This window comes from Panthera uncia, assembly GCF_023721935.1.
Source record: "Panthera uncia isolate 11264 chromosome B2 unlocalized genomic scaffold, Puncia_PCG_1.0 HiC_scaffold_24, whole genome shotgun sequence".
Classification (NCBI taxonomy): Eukaryota; Metazoa; Chordata; class Mammalia; order Carnivora; family Felidae; genus Panthera; species Panthera uncia.
Window position 1 is genome coordinate 44,225,728 of NW_026057580.1, and position 20,124 is coordinate 44,245,851.

Here is a 20,124-nt window from a genome sequence, read left to right on the forward strand (position 1 = left end):
TTCTAGAGATTCTATTTGTTTCTTTGATACTGTCCATGTCACCTTCTTTTTTTTTTAATGTTTATTTTTGAGAGAGAGAGACAGACAGACAGAGTGTGAGCAGAGAAGGGGCAGAGAGAGAGGGAGACACACTCTGAAGCAGGCTCCGGGCTCTGAGCTGTCAGCACAGAGCCTGACATGGGGCTCAAACCCACAAACTGTGAGACCATGACCTGAGCCAGTCAGATGCTTAACCAACTGACCCACCCAGGTGCCTCTCCATGTCATGTTTTTCTATACTCCTTTTAATCATTTTAATATACCCATTAAAAGTCTAATAGATAAATGTAACATCTGAATTTCTTCAGGTCATGAACCTGCTGTTTGTTTACTGTCTTTGCTGATTCTAGTTCAGGGCAAATAATTTCCTTAAATATTTTGTAATTTTAGATTGTGAGCTCATCTTCAGCATGTCTATTGCTCTGGGAAAATTATGTGGCCTAGGCTGGGTGTTTTACCCATGGTTTCACTGACCTATACCTAGTTTTCATGTTTATTCTCAGCTTGTGAATTCATGAATCATCAGAATAGTATATATTTGAATCACAAACCCATGAGATGAGATGCCTATGATTATGAAATTCTCTAGGGAAGATTTTGTCCCCCTGAAGCCAGACTTAGCTTTACAGCTTCTACATGGTCTCTTTGTGTGGGTGAGCAAATTTATTTTCTAGTCACTTTTATGGAGGATCTTGCCCTTCACAAGTCCCACCTTTAGACATAGGTCTTAGTTCCAGCTCCTTCCTCTTATAGGTCCCAAGCCTTGTCATCCATCCCTCTATGGTGTTACAATCTAAATCCCTGGATCCTGGGGCGCCTGGGTGGCACAGTCGGTTAAGCGTCCGACTTCAGCCAGGTCACGATCTCGCGGTCCGTGAGTTCGAGCCCCGCGTCGGGCTCTGGGCTGATGGCTCGGAGCCTGGAGCCTGTTTCCGATTCTGTGTATCCCTCTCTCTCTGCCCCTCCCCCGTTCATGCTCTGTCTCTCTCTGTCCCAAAAATAAAAATAAATAAATAAATAAATAAATAAATCCCTGGATCCCTAGGTTATCATGACTACTGGCGCCCATCCTCCTACACACACACACACACACACACACACGCATGCACACACACACATGCATGCACGCACACATACACACACACACACGCACGCACACAGAGCAATAGAAGTAGGTGCTACAGTGCCAGATATAGCTTTTCATTCACTTGCTAAAGATTATGCTTTGCGAACTCATTTATGCATTTAAAGGGGAGGTTTAAAAAAAAGTTCATTCATAATTTCTAGATGTTTTGTCATGAGACAATTTGCTTGTTATTTAATATAAAATATTGTCTGGAAAGAAAGTCTCAAGTAGTAAGAAATTGCAAAGATCTGTTGGACAATGAATCTTAGGGGAGAGTTTAATTTGCTGAGAAAGGGAAAGAGAAACGTGCATGCAAGGAAGGAGGGGGACAAAAGGCACCCCAGGCCGGAGAGCAGCACTTGTGAAGAATCCACAGTAGGAAAGGTAAAGTAGTCAGTTTCCATGACTGAAGAGAAAATCACTGGCCCGGCCTGGAATGACTATTAGATAAAGGGCCACAGAAGGAATGGAATGTTCTGGATTTTATGTTTTCTGGTAAGTGACTAGAGTTTTATATCAAAGATATATGAGATCACTATAAAAAGAAGTAAAGAGTACATGTGGCTTTAAGAAGAAGCTTACCTTCCCAGTTCCCTGGGGAAAGAGACATAAGAGAAAACCCTGACAGTTTTTAAATGAAAGTTCATTTGACCAAAGGAGATATAATGGAACTAGTAAGTGATTGTTGAAGTCCAAAAGGAGACTGAAACCTCTGATACAATTTGACACTGAACAAGTTTTGACAGATTAGCATCCACAAGCATTTCTGACAAGACATAGTTCCCTTAGGCTGTGGACAAACCTGGAAGTGGGCAAGTGACAGCCTGCGATACACATACCACTTTATGCCACCTTGACCGCATTTTATGATTACGAATCAGTTTTCTCTGACGTGCCCCATTTTTCACTGCAGCGTCTTCGTCTCAGTGCCTTTATCAGTTATAACTTCATCAGAGCATCTGAGTGCACCATTTACAAAATTGCTTTCTTGCTGAAAGTGAGAGAGTACAAAGCAGTGCAATTCTGCAGAACAAAAGAAAAGAAGAAAGTACTACCTAGAGACTCTAGCACAGATGGCCTTCATTTTTCTTACAAAACACCCCTGTGAGGTGTTTTGCCAATAAATATCTTTATGTTTTACAGTTAGATGAAATTACCGTTGAGTTGATAATGCATTCAGGTTTTCTCTATAGGTGGATAAGAGAATAAAGTAAAGGCCTTCAATGTAATGCATGTATGGTGAAGCATTTGAGAATGCAGATTATCCACATGCAAGCTTCTCTCTCAAGTCCTCTAGCTCATAATAACATCAGTTATTCCTGTTGCAAAGGAGAAATCAGCTCTGTTTACAGGCAGCTCTATTTTATGCCCTTCCCTGTCTCTGCTCCCAGGCTTCCCTAATAGACTGCCAGGCCTACAGTAAAGAACTGGCAAATCCTCTAATTTCTAGAAGGTGTCTGCACTGTCAGCTCAGTTTTGGCTTCCTCTTCTACTAATAAGGTTTGCTTGTATTGATTCTCTTTTCCCATGCATCAGTGTAATATGAATCATCACAGCAAGATCAGCTCCAATGGCTTCATTCACAATTATGACCCACAAATAGTCTCTAACCCATGAATAAATAACCTGGTAAATAGTATTTATGAAAGCAACATCATCATACCCTTAAAGTCACAGATTTCTCCCAGTATCAATAATGGCAAACAGGGATTGGCATTTGCAACACAGCTTCTGCTATGCCTCAAAGGCCAGATCCCTGGGACCAGATCAGCTTCTCTGTGCTCTAATCCTACCCATGCCACTAAGCCACTAGTCCAGAGCAGGTAATTTACCATTTCTGCCTTAGTTTTTCAGTCAGCAGAGTGAGAGCAGGCAACTATTTGCAACTGGGCTAACAGAGTTCAGTAAATGTCATTGAGCCATGGCTATAAATGTTCTTGAAATATGCCTGCAAAACTACCAGGTGTTATTGTCCTAATAACTAATTACTTCAAATTGTAAATATTTGATTTAAAAGTTGAACCGAGGCCATTTTTATATTCAGGGCCACTTCATATAACAAATTATCCTAGCTTAACACAAAAGAAGCACCTGTCACACTTGGGTATCTACCAAATCCTACAAACACGAGCCACATAATTTACTTAGCAAAAAACCAAGCAAAAACAAAAACAAAGCAAACAACAACAAAATGACCAAAAAAAAAAAAAAACAAAAAAACAAAAAACAACAACAACAAAAAAAACACAAACGTCAGCAGCCCTCATGGAAAGTTACTGTCTGGATGAGTGTTAACTCCCAAGAGTCTTAGATTAGGTGGGTGGCTAACCCTTTCCTGAATCTGTTTTGCATCCAGTCCAGTGAACAGGAAACAGCTAATGATTATCAAATTCCTACAGCCCTGCAGTGACCAGAAACAGCAAGGTGCCCATCTCTGCCTGGGGGGAGGGGGTGGTCAACTGATTCACAAATGAGACTGCTGTAGTTCTACACTTGTGCTTTTTCTCCTTGTCTTTCCTTTTTTGGGCAGTTTCAGCAGATGGATCAAAGCCCCAGTGCTTTTGTGCCCCTGAAAGGAGAGCCCTGTCAAACCCGATGGGTGAATGAATCTTTCCTTCACCAATGCTCATTTTTCACTAGCAAACAATACTTGTTGAGCAGGATGGCTGTTAAGTCAACCCTTCTCTGTCTTTAACACATGAGAATGTCTGAATAAGCTATGACTTATTCCAACTTCAAGTTGTTTCTTCTTCTTCATCTTTCATCACCTTCACATATGATGTTAACATTTTTATGGAAGAGTACATAGGAAATATCTCATGGCTGGCCCTGCTTAATGGTTCTCTCTCATCACTTACACTTTATCCCCAGCAACTTTCTCATCACAGATGCAGCTTGGGGTAGGGTGGGGTTGGGATGAGGATCTATGGCTTTTATACACCTGCATGTCTGGGTGATCTGGCAACTAAATCTTTGTCCAGTTATAAAGAGAAAAATGTGGCACCTTTTGAAGAGTCAAAACTCTCACGTGTTATATATAAACTACATGCTTTACTCTTATGATATACTCTGGAATTTCTCCTAAGGTAACTTCTTTTTTCCACTGCACCAGCTGGATCTCATGCATTACGTCCTTTGTATTTTCAGACATTTATGTTTGAAGCACAAGCTATGTAAAAATCTAGAAAACTTCTTTTAGGTAAACGAGTACCCATCAGCTCAAAAAATATCATTATGAAGAAGTTTGCTGTATTATCGTGGGCCTTTCCATCATTCTTCTAAATGCCACTTAGAAAGCAGCCAAAGGTTTGTGTTGCTGTCCTCATAGGTTTTGTGGCAATGATGGAGTCTGGTGCATTTACGGCTGTTCCCTTTCAGCCTGGTTCACATTAACCCATACAACATCAGAGGTGCATTTACAATGTCCATCCAATCCCTGGCCCAGACTGTCCCCCAAAGTTTTCAGCCACAAGGCCAGTTCCTCCCACTCCAGGGGCAGCACCATATCCCTGGTGTCCCTCCTCAGGAGCCAGCAAAAACTTCCCCGCCTCCTCCAGGTCATACAAGGTGCCAGGATTTCTCACAGGAACCCAACTCAGACCCTTCCTTCTGTCTGCAGGGACTTCCATCAAATGTACCTCTGTGGTCAAGTCCACTAGGCCTTAATACATTAACAATCATTAAAAGAATCAGAAAATTCCTGTCTTAAAAAGCCTCGCTTTTAAATGTGCCCTCTTGCAAAATTCTAATTCAGATTTCAGAAGCTAATTTAAAACCTTCTCGCTTTACTTTTTTGCTTTTCTTTTTATCTTGTTCTCCCTGACTCCAACCCCACCTCCAATAGCCCCATCCCCACTGAAACTCAATATATCCTACATCCCTCCTCCCCCTTTGTGTTCCTATTATAATGGTCTTCAGCCTCTCCAAGGCAAAGAATGATCTCCAGAATATTGTAGGGGAAATGCAAAGGAGAAAGCGTATATATAGCTTCAAAAATTATACCCCTCACAAGAACCCATCCTATCTGCGATTCAGTTGAGCTGACATCAACAGCTCACTGCTTTGTTTCCCTGGAGCCTTTTAATGGGTGGAGCCATATCCTCTGTTACTCCCTCCTCCTGAAACCCTTCCTGGCACCATCTTCATTTTCCTTCTTTTCTTCTTTAAATCATTCTTCTCTTTTCTCTGCCCTTCACATACTCTGGGATTGAAGTTTTCATTGTTGCCTGAACTTTTTCTTCTCCTCTTCCTGACTATACCCAAACTTTTCACTTCTCCTTTAATTTTTGCCATTTGACTTAAATTTCATCATCTCCATCCACTCTGCCTCCCATCTCTATAAAAGCTTCTGCAGCTGAGAATATACATTTTAATTTTTAAAGTCTTCTGATTTATTTCTTCTTCCAAGTGCTTCTGGAACACAGTGGGGATATTTAATGCTGTGATTCAGAGAGTCTCAGAACCTATGCAGTGGACATCCATTCTTAATCTAAGGCCAAAGGAGGAAAAGTCCCTTAGCAAGAAACCCCAGCCATCAAAATTGAGGACCCAGGACTGGAGAAAGTACCCAACTAAAGAAGAATTTGCAGGGTTAGAGAGGCAATGGCAATGGCAAGAGGCAATTTTTAAGTTACAGTTTTTCAGTAAGGCAGGCAGCTGGCATTTTATAGAGCAGAGTGAAGGAAAAACTTCTATAAAGACTGCACTTAAAGTGAACAGTTATATTTGCATATTCATTGACTGGAGGCAATTTGCAACTAATAATAAGAACCCTGAAAGGAGAGAAAAAACAAACCTCATCACTATATACTGAGTGTTTACCATGTGTTGGGCAGAATGCAAAGTATTTTATAGCATTATCTTAATTAATTTTCACGCCAACTCTGTGAAACTGAACTATTATTTAAGCAATCTCACAGAGGGGGGGAAAGAGGTTCAAAAAGGTTAAACAAATTGTCCCAAATCACACAGTATATGTGTGACAGGATCCAGGTGGCCTTAACAAAAAGCTTATACTCTTGGTCCAGAATCATGTGAGATAAGAAGCAGACATAGGACATAAGGAGGATTTGGACAATACAGGAGGGGAGCAATCCAAAACAGACCCCTCTCTTGAATACCCATATAAGAATGATAATCTAATATTTAATGAAAAAGAACATGATTTTTGACATCTGAACCCCACTCAGTATATATCATCAATGTATATATTTAACCTTTAAAAAATGTATAATAAAATAATGGCATCCTCTTTATAGAAGGTGGACTCAGACATTCTGAATGAATTATCTTTATATCTTCGTGAAATTATATGTTAAAGGACCCCTCTAACTATTGTCAATAATAGGTACATAAATATTTCAGTCAATACACTGATCGAAAGAATGGAAAACCATACAAATAGTCTCCTTGTTACAGAATTATACCTTTTTTTTTTTTAATTTATTTTTGGGACAGAGAGAGACAGAGCATGAACGGGGGAGGGTCAGAGAGAGAGGGAGACACAGAATCGGAAACAGGCTCCAGGCTCTGAGCCATCAGCCCAGAGCCTGACGCGGGGCTCGAACTCACGGACCGCGAGATTGTGACCTGGCTGAAGTCGGACGCTTAACCGACTAGGCCACCCAGGAGCCCCTACAGAATTATACCTTAAAGAGGGGCACTGGGTGGCTCAGTCGGTTAAGCATCTGACTTCAGCTTAGGTCATGATCTCGTGGTTCATGGATTCAAGCCCCACGTGGGGCTCTGTGCTGATGGCAATGGCACGGAGCCTGCTTGGGATTCTGTGTCTCCCTCTCTCTGTGCCCCTTCCCCACTGGTGTTCAGTCTCTCTCTCCCTCTCAAAAATAAATAAACGTTTAAAAAATAAAAAATAAAAGAACTATACCTTAAATAGTGTTTTAACTTGGTGTGCAATTAATACTCCAGCTCACATTGTGTTACATAACAAGATTCTATATTATCTTGAAAAGAAACAAGAAGTTCTCACTTTTAATCATTTTAAATCATATATTAACATTTTCCCTTGTTTAAACAAGAGGATTTTTATCCTCTATGTATTTGCAAAGTATTCTAGTGCCTAAGAAATTATTTCAGTTATTGCCAAAGCGTGATAAGAAAGAGCAATCACGTTATGTTATATTTCATAACTACAGTTCTTTTTAGTTCATAATCCTATTAATTCTTTTGGTCTACTTCCTTTTTGGTAAATGTTTATGCTCCAAAGTATTAGCATACATACTTAAATAAATACCTTTCAATTCTCCCTCTTGCAATCTGGTTAGAAAATGTGATAGCACCATTACACTGTAAACTCCTTGAGTTTACACAACTTATTAATGGTGTCAGCAGAGTGTTGGGTGTGATAAAAGGTACTCAGTAAATATTTGTTTACATACTTAATACCAATAACACCAATAATAATCGTAGTAGTAGTAGTAATAATTAACCTTTCCTGAGGGAAAGTAACAATTTACTATGTGTCTGATATTGTGCCAGATTTTAAATTACTTTTCTCATGTGAGCCTCGTAAGAACACATTATTTCTATTTTACAAATAAGGAAATTAAAATCTGTGGAGGTGAGACCCCTTCCCAAGATCACACGTCCAATAAGTGAGAGTGCCAGATTCTGTCCCAGGTATATCTGATTCCAAAGCCCACCACTGAAATTCTATACTATACTCTCTTCTCCCTGCCCTGTCAACTTTCTTAAAAAGCTGCTGAAGAACATTTTAACCTCACCATTTCCTTTGACATTTCCTTGCCAAAAAGATATATTTACTAATTTCATTCCCCACACCCCTCCAATTCACATCCATGCTCCTGCAAGGAAATGTCAGATTTTACCTTGTAGGCTCATTACTTACGGTTCTTCCCAGTGCTGCATGGATATACACTTAACAATCCATGCTGTGGATGGGAGTTTCAAAAAGAGCCCTGATTTGTAGCGTTTGTCTGAATTCCATGCTCTAAATTCTGCTACCGTGGATGATTTCAAGCCATCAAGATGATGTCACTGAACACAGAGTTGGAAAGAGATGTATCAAATGACTTTCTGTATCTGGTGCCAGATACCACCGACCTTTCCCCATACTGAGTAGTGTAAAGCTGTAAAAAAAAAAATATATATTTTCAAAAAAATCCACCATTAGGATTAGCTTTGGATGAATACCCAGTAGACACATCTGTTTTAAACACTCACATACTGTTTGATGAATTAAAGCGATTTTTTTGCTCTTCTAGACCAGGGGTTCCCAAAGTGTGCTCTCAAGTAAACCCAGGGTAAATCCAGGGGTGATCTACCTTCTGAGAACTACTGGCCCTACCTACAGGCTCTATATTCTCTCCCACTCTGGAAAGTGCCCTTGATTTGCTAAGGAGCTATTGGATTTTAGCCAAAGGCTGGACTGACGGAGTGGTAGGTTAAGAGATGTGTACAGTAGAGCCAGCAACAGCAAAGCTTTCATTTCGGTAAGGCCATCACTGCGAAACAGAAACACAGTTTAATCAGAGCCATAATTGGTACGTTGCATAAGGATTTTCATTTACTCTGCTGCATCTCATTTTGCTCTGAAGAGGCATTTACTGCAGACAGTTTTTAAAGGAAAATTTTTATAATTAGAGAATATAAGTGTAATCAATTTTGGCTTATGGCAAGACTTTTCTAGAAATCAAAATGCATACTGGCATCAACACACAAATATTCCAGAAACAAACATTATGCAATTTACAAGGTATTCATTAACATTCCAATATACTATTTCCAGCCTCTCATTTCAGGAACCAGCTGATACATTCTCTGTAAAGACTCAGTGTTCCTATTACTGAAATGACCCAAAGGCAGTGAAGGAGTCAGTACAGTCTGTCTTCATCATTCTGCTCCTAACCACATAAATAACCAAATAGTTTTCATTAAGTCTGCAGATGGCATCAAGCTATACGAGATATTACCCCCAAGGGGAGAGAAAATTTTAAGTGTAGTATGACTTTGATAATTTGGAGTGAAGAAGAGAAAATATAACAAATATTATCTGAGCAAGGTACACTACTGAAGGAGAAAATCCGAACTGCAAGATAAAAGGGTCAATGTACATACAAGTTTGCCATTTATTAATTTATTTAAGCAATTAACTATTAAACATATACTATGTGCTAGGCTCTGGGGATAGAGTAGTAAGCAAACCAGACATTGTCCCTCACTCATGGAGTTCACAGACAAGAGAGAATAGAGGCCTTAAACAAGTAAATAAACAAACAAACATGTAATTTCCAATCATGGTCAGTGCTTTGAAGGCAAAGAGCAGAGTGATATGAAAAAGAACAGCTTGGTGTGTGAGGAAGGACTATTTAGGTAGAGCAGCTGGTTAGGGAAGTTTCTCTGAGGAGGGAACATGAGCCAGAACATGAAAGATGAGATGCGGTCAGCTCTGAAAGGAAAACTGGTCCAGGCCAAGCCAATATCCTGTAGCAATTCCCTCAGCAGGAAAGGTCTTGGTGCTGACCTTTCCTAGGAACTGGAAGACCAGTGTGGCTTTAGCACAGTGAACAAGAGAGAGAGGGCAGACAGACAAGAGGTGGGAGAGAAGACATCCAGGTAAACATGATCAGCAGCATAATAACATTTTTTTACTAGTTTTTTAGGGAAAGAAAGACAGACAGACAGACAGCAAGTGGAGGAGGGCCAGAGGGAGAGATAGAGAGACTCTCAAGTAGACTTCATGATCAGCATGGAGGCTGACTCAGAGCTGGATCCCACAACTGTGAAATCATGACCTGAGCTGAAATCAAGAGCCAGATGCTTAACTGACTGAGCCACCTAGGTGCCCCTGCATAATAACATTTTAAAGCAGGGGGTTAGCAAACTTTTCCTGTAAATGGCCAGACAGTAAATCACATAGGCTTTTATGGGCCACAAGGTCTTTGTCACAAGTACACAACCGTCCGATTATACCAAGACAGCAAGCCTTCAACGAAACTTAAAATGAATACTTATTTGTGGCTAGGTTCTAATAAAACTTTATTTACAAAAACAGGCAGTAGGTGGACTTAGCCTACAGGCAAATTCTTTCTTTCAACCCCTGGAAGCATGAAGGCAGGCATGAGACTGTACTAGAAAACATAAGTAGGAACAGGAAATTAATCTTCTAAATGAATCAGAATAGTTCATTAGTCAGGCCATCACTCCATGAAATGTCTTCCTCAGGCTCCACACTTAAGTGAGATATAATTAAACATGCATGGGTTCTAAAATAGTGATGATTACAGTTTTGGAAAACCCTGACCAAATGCATGGTTTACATGAGTTGATTTATTCAACTTAAACAACAGAGAAAAATAATACAACAGTTTTCATGTGTCCAAAGTGCTATTTTGCTGAAGATGTATCTGACTGTTTTCAGTGTTCACTGAGTAGAAAGACACTGGAATCAGAGGGAAGGGAGAGGTGAAAAGGAGCAGGGCTGGAGCTGGCTGACTACAATGTCCCGACAAGGTAAAGACTTGTAAACAGTGGTCTTTGCTGCTCTCCTCCCTGTTCCTGTGGCAGACAAATCTCCTTAGGAGTAGAGGAATATTTTAATCAGTGTGTCTTAGGTAGACTGTTTAAAGGAACACCCTATTGTACACTCTTGTCAAGTGACTGGTTGACCCATAATTTATCCTTTTTTTAAACACTGCATTTTCCGGGGCGCCTGGGTGGCTCAGTCAATTAAGCAGTCTGTAAAACAGCCAACTCTTGCTCTCAGCTCAGGTCACGATCTCACAGTTTGCGAGTTCGAGCCCCACATCAGGCTCTGCATGGATGGCTCAGAGCCTGCTTGGGATTCTGCCTTTCCTCTCTGCCCCGCCCCTGCTTGTGCTCTCTCTCTCTCTTTCTCAAAACTAAGAAATAAACTTATAAAAACATAATAATAAGTGAACATTGCATTTTCCTATTTAAAAAGAAGCCAGTCTGTACTGATCAGTGACCACACGCCAGGTGTGCTAAGCACCTTACATTCATTGTGCCTTTTGCTCCTTGGGAAGTCAATACAATTCTCACCCTCATTTTACTAACAGCTGCTATTATTATCCTCATTACCCAGAAAACTTAGACTTAAAGATATCAAATAATTTTCCCGAGGCCAAATAGCTAATAAATGGTAGACCCAATTTATTTTAAGTTTAAAATAAGGCAGATTAAAGTGAGGCACAACTGTATTTAGATTTTCAAAAACTAGCACTGAGTAATATAAATCATAAAATTTCCACTTTTTTTGTTTGAATGGTCAAAGTCAGAATGTACTTTTGACTATAGCCAACTTAACTCACCATAGCTCTATAAACATTTCCAGAAGATCAATGATTTCTCTTTATTGTCTATGTGCATGCGAGTATTATGTGAAGAGGCCCAAGTCTTGGAATATTCTAAGGTGTCAATATGCTTTTCTAAGCTTTCCTAATATTCTTTGTAGTAACTGGGGTTTTAGATTTCCTTAAGCATGGGAAGCATAGTTGTTTTATCTAAAACAACTGATATTTCTAATGTCTGAAGTATTTATTTGTGGGTCTGGGTCTGGTTCCTATTCTTGTGTATCATTTCCTTATGTGATTAGACAGCTTTTACTATAAGATGCTCATTTCCTTCAGAAAACCATTTGTGAGAATTCTTTGAGGTCTATGATAAAGGTGCATTCCTCCAGAGGGGATTGGAATTTACTTCTTCCAAATGTTTGCACACACTACTGACTTAAGGCTACTTTAAACAAAATTCACAGCCTGGGTTTCATTGGACTGCAAATCCGGGCATTTAGCCTGCAAATCTTGGTTGGCATTAATGTGCAGTTGCATCTCGCGTTTCCCTCCTTCCATCACTGCTTGGTGCCAAGGTAAACATCTTTGCATTCTCTCAGACGAGGGTGTGAGGTGAATATTTCTGATTTACCCTTCCACTTCAAGTTTCCAGGATGATGGGCAGAAGGGTCTGCTGTTTCCAGTTCTCATCTTGGGCTTTGTCCGGTTCCCCACACTGTTAAGGTCAGCTTGACAAATGAACCGGACATACAATTGTCCTCAAGGCAGGCATGGCTTCAAAGATAGCCTGCCTCTCTGGGTCCAACCTTCACTTAATTTTGGCGTAATAATTCTGTTGTCAGTGCTTTGATGTTATTAAAAAGAAGGCTTTTAACTATTTTGTAGCATCTTAGTTTGTTGTATAGTAAAGAATTAACCTTAGTCAAAGAAAGGTCTGGCCTTTGCTCTTGGCTCTGGGGTGGTGATCTCTAAGCCCTTGGAATGTACGGCCTGATAAGAATGCCTTGGTTTACCTAAGGGTCTTGGGTCACATCAGTAGTCTAACGATGTGATTTAGGGTGGGGACCCTGAGTTACTCAGTGTTAGCTCTGGAGGGGTGAGCCACACAGGCTATCGACCATGTGTAAGAAACTGAGCCCCAATAAAAACTCTGCCCCACAAGGCTCAGGTGAGCTTCCCTTTTTGGCAATACTCCATGCATATTGTCACACATCATTCTGGGAGAAGTTTGCTCTATCCATGACTAAACTTGGAGAGAGTAAGGAAGCTTCATATATGAAACTTTCCTAGACTCTTCTCTTCTCTGCCCTTGGTAGATTTCAATCTGTATCTTTTTATTAATAAACTATAACCATGGATATAATGGCTTTCAGTGAATCTTGTAAGTACTTGTAACAAATTATCAAACCTATGGGTATCTTGGGGAGCCCCAAACTTGAAATTAGTATCAGAAGGATGGTCTTGGGGACTTCCCCAACTCTGCAGTTACTTTCAATGGAAAGTTGTTGCTTTCAGTGGAAAGATAGTCTTATTATCTAGCCAGCCATATGATTAGAAATGGAAGAGTCTGTAATAACCAGGAAATGTAACACTATCCTGCCCTTAGTCCATGTTTACATACAGAACTATTTACTTTAGTTAAGCAGCATGACTGAACTAATTTTAATCAAAATATCAGAACCATCTTTTATGACGTGGGTTTAGTCAAACCCTGACTGGATGGTTTTCGACAAAGCAAATGCCATCATGTGTGTGAATATACATAAATATAATATATATATGTATGTATGCCTATATTTGTATAAATATACCTAAGAAATTAGCACTGGAATAGTAATTAAGAGACATGGGTTATACTTAGTCAACTTTGGTGATTCACTTATCTTCTTTGAGTCTACTCCTTCATAAACCAAGTGACCTAGTTCAGGGATTCTTACTGGGGAAATTTTGCCTACCAGGAGTCATTCTGGGAAATTGTTAGGGCTACTTTTGGTTGTCCTAACATTGGGGAGTGCAACTGGCATGTGGGGGGAGCCACAGATTTAAATACTCCATGACAGAACTGCCCAAAAAAGAATTGTTCTGCATCCTGCACAACTTTTGGGTGTTTGATCAGACGTGTGTTTATTAACTGTCTGAGCCTAGAATCTAACTCAATTTTATACATAAAAACAATTTATGTTTTTGCATGACTTTAATATGCATGGAATTTTCCAAATTTATAACTACTAGGTAAATTAAGGGAAGATTGTACATTGTCTGGTTTGGCACTTTCTCAGCAATGCCACTTATATGTTTGAGTCACTAGGACCACCCACCTGCATGAGGCTGCATGTGCAGCTCTTATACTCAGGGCCCCCACTGTAGTTCTAAACTGAGCATTTATATATTCAAATGGGTTATAATATCACTTTCTTGCATTTCTTGTCTGCATTTCAATCAGTGGAATACACACACACACACACACACACACACACACATACATACATATTTTACATTGTGTGTGTATATGTAGGTTATAATACCTTTGGATTTTATTTCTGTGTGGGGTCGTGGTCTGCCTGTCACATTTGCCCTATACCAAGTACAGAATGATTTGGGATCTCCCTTTTTTCTGGAAAGATATTCCATATTAAGAATATACTGGTGTGCTTGGGTGGCTTAGTTGGTTAAGCATCCGACTTCAGCTCAGGTCATGATCTCGTGGTCCATGAGTTCGAGCCCCACAGCAGGTTCTGTGCTGACAGCTCAGAGCCTGGAGCCTGCTTCAGATTATGTGTCTCCCTCTCTCTCTCTTTCCCTCCCCTGCTCACACTCTGTCTCTCTCTCTCTCAAAAATAAATAAACACATTGGGGAGCCTGGGTGGCTCAGTTGGTTAGGCATCTGACTTCGGCTCAGGTCATGTTCTCATGGTTCGTGGTTTGAGCCCCACATCGGGCTCTGTGCTGACAGCTCAGAGCCTGGACCCTGCTTTGGATTCTGTGTCTTCCTCTCTCTCTGCCCCCCCACCCCCCACCTTGCGTGCTCTCTCTCTCTCTCTCAAAAATAAACATTAAAATTTTTTTACAAAATAAACATTAAAAAAATTAAAAAAAGAAGAATATACCAAGGGGCACCTGTGTGGCTCAGTTAAATGTCAGACTCTTGATATTGAGTGACTCTGCTCAGAACCACATGAGTATGTCTTCATTTCAGTGAACTTACTACTAAGGAATAAAATCACACTGATGAGTAAGACAATGCTTATCATCCCAGAGGGCTTATAATGTAACTGGGGAGAAAGTCTTAAACCCAAAAGGCTATGCCATAATTTAGGGAATGGAAGAATCTGAAGTGTGAAGTGTAAGCAAATTGCTATGGGGGAGCTTGTATGCAGAGTAACTAATTTGACTTGGGAGAATGAGGAAAGGTTTTAAGAAGTGGAATGGGGTGTTTCAGGCAAGAGGCACTCCATTAACAAGGAGTGGAGTAGAAGATAGAAAGTGGAAGGCAGGCCATGGGCCTGGTCAGTGATCTCAGAAAGTTAATATCAGTAAGGAGTCTTAGAGAAGGTAGGGCTGGAAAGGTATGTTGGGACCTAATCATGGAGGGCCTTGAAAGCCAGGCTGAGGAGTCTAGGACAGAATTCTGCAGGCAAAGGCACTTGGTGGCTCAGTTGGTTGAACATCCGACTCTTGATTTGGGCACAGGTCAAGATCCCAGGGTCATGGGATTGAGCCCCACACCAGGCTCTGCACTGAGCATGGATCCTGCTTGTGATTCTCTCCCTCTCTCTCTCTCTCTCTCTCTCTCTCTCTCTCTCTCTCTCTCCCTCAGCCCCTCTCCCCCATTTGCACTCCCTCTCTCAAAAATTAAAAGAATTAAGAATTAAAAGAATTCTTCAGGCATTTCCACAGAAAGCCATGAATTTTGAGGAGAGTGATATGATTGGAGCACTGGTTTCTGAAAATGTTCTAATTGGTCTCTGTAAAATGGATTGGGGGCCAGGAGAAGATAGAAAAAAAGGAATTTTTGTTAGTTAGCATTTGTACTAGTTCTGGTGAGGCTAGCAAGGTGGGAAAAAGAGTAGTTGGACTGGAACTGGAGGGTGGAAGGAGAGATTCATGGGGGAGAGGGATTGGGGGGAAGGGGTACACCTTGACTGCAAAGGCTCCTGCCTGGCTGCATGAGTTCCTGATGATGATGCTGTAACCCTGATACTGCCAACCACCAGGGGAGGGTTGCCCAGGAAGATGGAAGTGAAAATGAGCTCTGCCTTTAGGTGAGTTGGATTTAAAGGGTGGCTACTGTACTCATGTGGAGATGTCCAACAAACTATCAGAAAAAGAAGGTGAGTGCTCTACAACTTCCAAATTATCTGGCACTTCTCTACTGCTTTCTCCTCTTCTGAAAAAGGCTCTCTTCTCTGTTAAAGTTGAAAGGTTACAGATAGCACTGTTAGGAGCACAGTTAGGAGCTCATGTTCTGGACCCAACTGACTTCTTAAAGCCAAATACTAGCTTTGCCACTCTCAGGCTGTATGAGCTCAGCTGAGATCACTAAGTCCTTGGTTTCCTCACCTATAAAATGGTGATAACAAAAGTATTTTTGCATAATGTTGTTTCCACAACTGAGTTAGTATCTGGCATATTGTAATAAGTACCTAAAAATGTTGCCTGTTATTAAACCTGATGACTTACCATTCCCCAAGCATACCCTGAACTTTCCTACCTCCAGTCACTGCTGCTTTTTACAGCTTAGAATGCCCTCCCACCGTGACCCCAACCCATTCACCAATGGAATTCATTCCTACATTTCACCTGCTCCCTACTCAAGATCCTGAAATCCTACTTATTCTTGACTCTTGGAGCCAGAGTTAGAATTTGGAATTATCCACATGATTGGAAGGGTTTGCACATTCACTGTTCTGATGACACAAACTCTTGGCTGGCTCAGAAGGGGAAATCCAGAATTTATTCCATTATAGAAAATACTCTGGTTCTGTGAGGTTTCCTAATATTTTTTTATAGAAGGATCATATAGGAAATCATTTGCCAACATACAGGCTTTATCCAGTATTGAAAGCAGAAGAACAAGAACCTGGGAAGCCCAAACAAATTTGGACATGTCTCATGTTTGCTATCTTTTTTTTTTTTTTCTTCCCATGGACAGTTGAGCACCTTCTCCTCAGTGCTTCTATTTTGATTCCTTTTTGGCAGCCTTTTCCCAGGTGAAAAGTGTTACCAGTCAGTTCTTTCCTGCTACCTTCCACCCACGCTTTGTTTTGGCAAATGTAACTTGCCTGGGAGCAGCAGAAATGCTACTTTGCACAGCCCTGATGCCAAATTGGAAGAAACATTGTTCTCTGTGAAATTAAGATAAGAGTTCAGATGGCCCAATCTGCTTCAAAATATGATTTTAACAATTTTTTTAAGTTAACTGAAACAGTAGCTCAATGTCATTCTTTGGGTTTCTACTTATTACAGTATCTTTCTTTTGTTTTAGAGCAGTTCCTATAGCAATATAATGAAAGTAACCTTTACTTTTTTTTTCAGCGGCAAAGACAGAACTATAAATTATTCCTCACCCCGGTTTGCTTTCAGCACATACAAAAGCCAGTGCTTGCTCTGCCCCAATAAATCAAAGCTTCAAAAAGGGCAAGGCAGCTAATCAGAGAATGCAGCTTTCACTAACTAGACAATGAAATCCTGTGTCTGTCATCTTTGGAATTAGTAAGAGATAAAACTGCACTTTACACAAAGTTTCCAAACCAGGTCAGGAAAGAGTCAAGACCCAGAATGGATTTGTAAACGTGGTCATTACATTCATCTAACGCCACACCATCCAATAAAGACTGAATTTTCATCAGGATTTTACAGCCATGGGTAAATGTCTTCAAGGTATTTCTAATAGGACCAAAGACTTAATCATTTTACTTTTGAAAAATATATTTTCAAAAATGAAATAAGTATTTTTGAGCTGGGACTGATAAAGAAAATGTTTCTGAGAGGAAGCAATATTGGAAAGAAACATTGCAGGATGTAAGAACTTCTAACAGTCACAAAGATGCATAAACATTTTGTAAGAATGGAATGACTCAAACCAATCCTGCCCTATAGATCCCACTTCAGTAGTTTTCAAATATTAATGTCCTCAGTAATTAATGAAGCCAATATTTATTGAATACATTCTCTACCATGTAGAGATGCTTAGTATCATTGCTAAGCATGGGATTAAGAAGATGAATAAAACATTGGGCCTGCCCTCAAGGAGCTCTCACTCTTCGAAAAGTTCAACTATTGCTTCATTTTATTACATAAAATAAAACACAAGAATCATTATAAATTGATCCTGAAGTTCATTTGGAAGGTCTACATGAAAGTTTTGCTTCATAGCAATTTTCTCTGTAAAATGAAATCAAATGAGTTAAGATACAAAGAAGACAGCTTTTCTGGGGCAGAATGTAGTTGCAAAAATCAACTGAGTCCTACAAATGTTCACCATAACCATAGCCACAAACTTAGTAATTCTATAAAACTGATTGAAAACTAAAACAGAAAAAAAAATGGTTAATGCTTATGTTATGGCAATTTTTTAAGGGCAGAATAGTAAAAAAATATAAATGGATTTGGAGTCTCAGCTAGAACCCAAACAGAGCTAATATCTAGGATTTCTGGCCTGAGTCTGTTTTTATGAGGGACTAAGAGATCCATTGGGAGAAACTCATTTCAAAAAAAGAGAATTCTGCACATGGGAGTGGTTAAAAATATGGTGTATTTGTGTGTATTAGTCAAAACTGGTCTTTAAGTCTGGCTGCTGGGCTGGGCTGGGGACTTCAAATTTAAAGAATTGATAAAGCAAGTTTTACTAAAAATGTTCTAACTATAGACACTGGGGTTTGGCATAATACTGCTTTAGGGTCCATGTCACAAAGCACAGCACAAAATGGAGAGAGTCTACATTCTCCCTACCTCTGTATACTACACAGCTGAACTTTGGCTTATTGAAGTTTCCAAGACAATTGCATTATTTTCTCCATTGGCACATCCAGGAAGGGGAGGTGCCACACTTCACACAGGACAGGCCCCCTGTGGACACATTAGCAGTGGAGATCACCAGCACCAAATGATACTGATTAAGAAGAAAAGAACATGGCAGATGCCTTGAGGTAGATGATACGTGGCAGACGATATATATGGGTACCGTAGATAGAATTTGAGCCTAGGTGCCTCAGCCGGTTAAGTGTCTGACTTCGGCTCAGGTCATGATCTCAGAGTTCATGAGTTAGAACCCTGCTGACAGCTCAGAGCCTACAGCCTGCTTTGGATTCTGTGTTCTCCCTCTCTCTCTGCCCCAACTCCACTTGTGCTCTCTTTCTCTCTCTCTCTCAAAAAGGAATAAACATTAAACAAAATTAAAAATAAATAATTTGAGTATTTTGTAGTGAGTTGCAGGACTTTCAATAGTAGGTAGATATAAGAACCAGAGAAATATGGTTTATTCCTGCTCATCTGATCCCGTTTGTCTACTTCTCTGAGCTAGATTGGACTACACATACTACATAAATGTAGGTTACTCAAACATTAGGTCCTAATTCATTTCAAGAACATGCTGAATGATTCTCTGAGAAAAGTACCTATTTAGCTGAGATTTAGTAATATATTCAATAACTTCTTTCCATCTATGATATTTCTAGTCAAGCACTCAGATTTTACACTGTTGTCACCATAGCATAATTCGGAACATAAATTGGGGGAACAAACACACAAGAAATTAAAAACACAAGGGAATAGGGTTTGTACACCATGAAGAGTCTGCCTTGTTCTGAGAACCAGTGACACTGAGCAACAAAAAAAGGATTCCTGGTACTTTTGGAAATTACATAAAAAATAAATTGAACTTTAGTCCTGAGGGCATACCTGTAGGATATCTGGTCAGAAAGTTCTGGGCTGGATTCCCTTCCTCATTTAAAGATTTTTGCAAAAGGTTTTCTGCTTACAAGAGAAGACTCTGACAAAGAACTCATTTTAAAAGGTTTATGTGAAAATGCTTTAAATGGGTTATCCTGCACTGTTAGACCTATGCTGACCGCAAATGGAAAAGTATGTATCCTATTGTACTTATAATGGCCTTCAAAAATAATTAAAAACAGAGTAGGAAAAAGCACTGACAAAGTTATTTGGTGAAGACTTTCTGTGATAGTTTTTTTGGAATTGGAAAGCCTCTTGTTTTGCAACAATGGCTCTTCCTTTCTCCTCATCTACCTCATGCTCTGCTACCAGATTAATTTTCCTAAGGCATCGCCTTCATCATGTCATTCTCCTGCTTAAAGCCTCAAAAATAAATTTCGTAGGCAATGGGAAGGAGGAGTGGCAGAGAAGAGCAAATTCATAGAGTATCAACTACAGCTAAAATGTATTGTGCCAAGCACTGTTCTAAACACTATGCATGCAGAGACCCACGTAAAACTCAAAGACTCATATGAAGGAGAGGCTTATTTTTTACACCAATTTAAAGATGAGACTAAGGAACTACCCAAGATTATACAGACAACATTTCAACCCTGGTAGTCTGATGCTAAACCTCTCAGTCTTAACCATAGCATTTAAATCTGAGAGCTCAAATGGCCCTCAGGGGCAGACACACACACACACACACACACACACACACACACACACACACACACA

The 20,124-nt window shown here is 40.0% G+C and overlaps 1 protein-coding gene across 3 annotated transcripts in view; it reads right to left on the reverse strand.

Moving 5' to 3' along the window:
- Positions 1–20,124, reverse strand: part of UBE3D (ubiquitin protein ligase E3D) — a 239,155-nt gene that overhangs the window by 55,460 nt on the left and 163,571 nt on the right. Inside the window, exon 10 of one of the 3 annotated variants that reach the window (XM_049653941.1) lies at positions 15,481–15,863. The exons of the other annotated variants lie outside the window; for them this stretch is intronic. Coding sequence (XP_049509898.1) covers positions 15,798–15,863 — 66 coding nt within the window. The 3' untranslated portion in view covers positions 15,481–15,797. Of the gene's footprint in view, positions 1–15,480; positions 15,864–20,124 lie in introns of those variants that run through there. 3 annotated transcript variants of the gene reach the window in all.